At 42.5% G+C, this 4,639-nt stretch overlaps 1 protein-coding gene across 1 annotated transcript in view; it reads right to left on the reverse strand.

The window, feature by feature from the left end:
* The window catches only part of CBL (Cbl proto-oncogene, E3 ubiquitin protein ligase), a 90,060-nt gene extending 87,917 nt beyond the window's left edge, over positions 1–2,143 (reverse strand). The window contains exon 1 of the mRNA XM_015560630.1: positions 2,081–2,143. Coding sequence (XP_015416116.1) covers positions 2,081–2,143 — 63 coding nt within the window. The remainder of the gene's footprint in view (positions 1–2,080) is intronic.
* Positions 2,144–4,639: the final 2,496 nt, after the last annotated feature.

The following is a 4,639-nucleotide window of genomic DNA, read 5'->3' on the forward strand; positions in this document are numbered from 1 at the left end:
GATGAGGTAGGGGCAGAAGGGGAGGGGTGGCATCTGCATTAGCTCTACCCCTGGAATGGGGTGTGTTACTGGTCATTGTAGGTTGCCTGGCTTTTGTAACAGACTTGAAAGCTTTGAAGAAAGAGATTGGCTGACAGGCTCATGTAAGCCATCCACTCTGAGCATTCTGTGAACACCAGAGGCTTCCATGACAATGATTGGAGACCTACATCTCCTTCCAGAAACTTTTAAGATTCTGTCTTTATCTTTTTTTTTTAATCCTCATCCAAGGATATTTTTCCATTAATTTAGGGAGAATGGAAGAGAGAGGGCAAAACAGAGAAAAACATCAATGTGAGAGAAACACATTGATTGGTTGCCTCCTGCAGGAGTCCTGGCCAGGGCCAGGGCCAGTGCCGGGGCCGGGGAGGAGCCTGCAACCAAGGTACATGCCCTTGATTTGGAATTGAACCTGGGACTCTTTGGTCCCTAGGTCGTTGCTGTATCCACTGAGCCAAACTAGCTAAGGCTCCGTCTTTATCTTTAATTGCTATTTTAATTATGATGTGTCGTAGGATGAGCCTCTTTGAGTTCATCTTGTTTGGGACTCTGCACTTCCTTGACTTGTGCGTCTTTTTCCTTCATCAGGTTGCAAAGTTTTCAGTCATTATTTCTTCAAATAGGTTATCAATCCCTTGCTCTCTCTCTTCTCCTTCTGGTATCTGTATGATGGGGATGTTGTTGCATTTCATGTTGTCCCAGAGGTCCCTTAAATGTTCCTCATTTTTTTAAAAAAATTATTTTTTCTTTTTGCTATTCTAATTGGACATTTTCTGCTACCTTAACTTCCAAATCACCGATTTGATCCTCTGCTTCATCTAATCTGCCTTTGAGTCCTTCAAGTGTATTTTTAATCCTCACCTTAGGATATGTTTGATTTGAAAGACGGAGAGGGAGGGAGGGATGAGGGAGGAACATTGATGTGATAAACATTGATTGGTTGCCTCCTGTACGCACCCTGACCAGGGATCAAACCCACAACCTAGGTCAGTGATGGCAAACCTTTTGAGCTCGGCGTGTCAGCATTTTGAAAAACCCTAACTCTGGTGCCGTGTCACATATAGAAATTTTTTGATATTTGCAACCATAGTAAAAACAAAGATTTATATTTTTGATATTTATTTTATATTTAAATGTCATTTAACAAAGAAAAATCAACCAAAAAAATGAGTTCGCGTGTCACCTCTGACATGCATGTCATTGGTTCGCCATCACTGACCTAGGTATATGCCTTGATCGGGAATCAAATCTGCAGCCTTTTTTGGTGTATAGGACAACAGTCCTATAAACTGAGCCATCCAGCCAGGGCTTTCTAGTGTATTCTCCATTTCAGATACTGTATTTTTCATTTCTGACTGGTCCTTTTTTATGCTTAGTATCTCTTGCATTAAGTTCTTACTGAGTTCATCCACTCTTCCCCTAAGTTCCTTAGGCATCCTTATAGCCATTGTTTTGAACTCTAGATCTGGTAGATTCTTTTTCTGGAGGTTTCTCCTGTTTTTTCATTTGGAGCATGCATGCTTCTTTGTCTCCCCATTTTGGCTGTCTCTGTGTATTTATTTCTGTGTATCAGGTCAATCTGCTCTGTGTTCCAGTCTTGGTAGGGTGGCCTTATGTAGCACGTATCGTGTGGGGCTCAGTGGTACAGTCTCCCTGATCACTTAGGCTGGGTGCTCCAGAAGAGTTTCTGTGTGGGTTATGTGAGCCCTCCTATTGTAGTTGTCTTGACTGCTGTTTGACCTCCCGTGGATGGGGCTGGCCTTCAGCCTGGCTGACTATGAGGCTTGGCCCCGACCACAGTGTATGAGTTGCTGTGCAAGAGCTAACCACACAAAGCAAAATCCACCCCGTAGGATCTGGTGCCTGTCAAAACCTCCCTTTGGCTGTGTGGCCTGTGAAGCTAACCACCTCCCTATACGGGTTTTTTTTAACTTAAGTTTCAAGCAATGTTATTTGGTTTGATTGTTTTACTTATTCAATTAATTAAATGATGCACATGATGATAATTAAAACATTTTAGAGATGCCTTTCCATCACTCACCCAGGAGACGCAGACTTGGGATTTTTCGAAATCTGGAGCTGGAAACACTTTTTTTGAACTCATGCTTTAAGGGGAAGCATTTTCCAATAAATTACATCCCATTTTAAAAAAAATCAATACCTTAATGTTTTAATGATGTAAACTTATTTAAAATAAAAACATAGTATACACCTAAAATTCTGCCAGCATAATGCTCTACCTCAGAAGTGGGTAAACTACAGCCTACAGCTTTTTGTACACCTGCAAGCTAAGAATGGCTTTTACGTTTTTAAAAAATATATTTTTATTGATTTCAGAAAGGGAGAGAGAGAGAGACATCAATGATGAGAGAGAATCACTGATCAGCTGCCCCTGCACACTCCCTACTGGGGATCGAGCCTGCAAACCAGGCACATGCCCTTGATCGAAATCAAACCCGGGATCTTCAGTCCACAGGCCAACACTCTATCCACTAAGCCTAGGGTGGCTTTTACATTTAAAAGTGTTGTAAAAACACCAACCAAGAATATGGGACTGAGTATGTGGACAGCAATGCCTAAAATATTTACTATTTATCCCCTGACAGAAAGGTTTGCCACCTCCTGCTCTACTTCATAATGGAATTTTGAGTGTCTCACTAAACCAATACCTTCATACTTCTAAATCTACACTTAAGGAAAGTTATATGATTTCTCTCTCCATTCCCCTGTCCAGTAGTTTCTTTACTAGCTACTCTCTTCACATACAAGTGTTTACACAAGCATTACACAATATTCTGGGTTAGTTCACACACACACACACACACACACACTCACACACACACACACTCACACACACTCACACACACACACACACACTCACACACACACACACACACACTAGGGGCGGAGCATGTCTTTTGTTTAATAACAAGCATTGCAGCACAAGTATTTTTCCAACCAGTTTAAGTCCCACGATGGTTTAATAAACTGAGCCTATGAATGAATTAGTGAATTGGGCCTATGTTGCCCAGAACATATGACTTATGCCAACGTCTCCATCTGCACACATCCAATATTGCAAGAGGGCAGGAGACTAAAGATTTTCAGTGCTAAATCAATAAACTAATTAACAATAGGCTGGAATAATATTCATCTCACTTCAATGACAAAGAAAAAACATGTATAAGATGGCGACAGAACTAAATTCAATAAATGGGTGAAACCTATGGATTTGAAGTTCTTCGCCACTTAGACCACCTGAAGTCACATTTTAAGACTTCCAACAATAAATATAGTGAAAAAAGAGAACATCTATGCTCAAAATGTCAGAAGTCAAAGAGACTATGTGACCTAACAACACTGCAGAAACATTCAGAAATTCTGGAAATAGTATGAACCTTTCCTACATCAGAAAGAACAAAGTTTTCATTTCAGCACAACCAGTAATATATGATACAGAGCTCAAAGAGGACTACAAAACACCTTCCGAGACAAGCAGCACGGGAGTAAAATACCTCTCCCTACACTAAAGGGGAAAAGCTAGAGGCCTCCTCTCCTTGAAACTGTCAACACCTAAAAATCACCTTCACTCAAAACTCTGGGTCCTCCTATTCTTCCCAAATAATTAAACATTCTGCAGAAGAAATAAAAATTCAACACACATGCTTTAAATAGATGAAGCGGGAAGACGTAAGAAGGGATCTTATTTGGACTACCTTACAGAGACTCAAAAGTTTGATTGAAGTTTATTTTTTGGAAGAGGTCTCTAATCAATACAATTTTGATACATTGCATACACATCTTATATGAGACTAATTAGAAATGTAAACATTTTTGTATGCCAGAAGAACCATTTTAGTCTTAACTGCAAATTCCTAAAATGCAAACCTACAAACTTCAGATTTTGAGTACATTCATGTTTTTACATATATATGCATTTTTTTATTATTATTACTAGAGGTCTGGTGCACAAAATTCATGCACTGGCGGGTGGGGGCAGGGGGGAGCGTCCTCAGCCCAACCTGCACCCTCTCACAGTCTGGGAGCCCTCAGGGGATGTCCGACTAAGCCAGCAGTCGAACATCCTTAGCGTTGCCACAGAGGCAAGAGAGGCTCCTGCCACTGCACTCGCCAGCCATCAGCCTGGCTTCTGGCTAAGCGGCACTCCCTCTGTGGGAGCATACTACCAGGGAGCAGCTCTTGCATTGAGCGTCTACCCCCTGGTGGTCAGTGTGCGTCATAGCGACCAGTCGTTCCTCCATCAGGCCAAAACTGGCCCTCCAACATCCCCTTAGGGGGTCCCCACCGACGCACAATCGGGCGGGGAGGGATGCGGGAGATTGGCCAGCCAGTGAGGGACCGCAGGAGGGCTCCAGGGCATGTCAGGCCCATCTAGCTCAATCCCAATCTGCTGGACCCCAGCAGTAAGCTAACCTACCAATTGGAGCGTCTGCCTCCTGGTGGTCAGTGCACATCATAGCGACTGGTCAATCGGTCGACTGTCTGACCCTGGTGGTCAGTGCACATCATAGCAAGCGGTTGAGTGGCCTTAGCATATCATTAGCATATTACACTTTGATTGGTTGAACAGCTGACCAGC

This window comes from Myotis davidii, unplaced genomic scaffold, assembly GCF_000327345.1.
Source record: "Myotis davidii unplaced genomic scaffold, ASM32734v1 scaffold355, whole genome shotgun sequence".
Lineage (NCBI taxonomy): Eukaryota > Metazoa > Chordata > Mammalia > Chiroptera > Vespertilionidae > Myotis > Myotis davidii.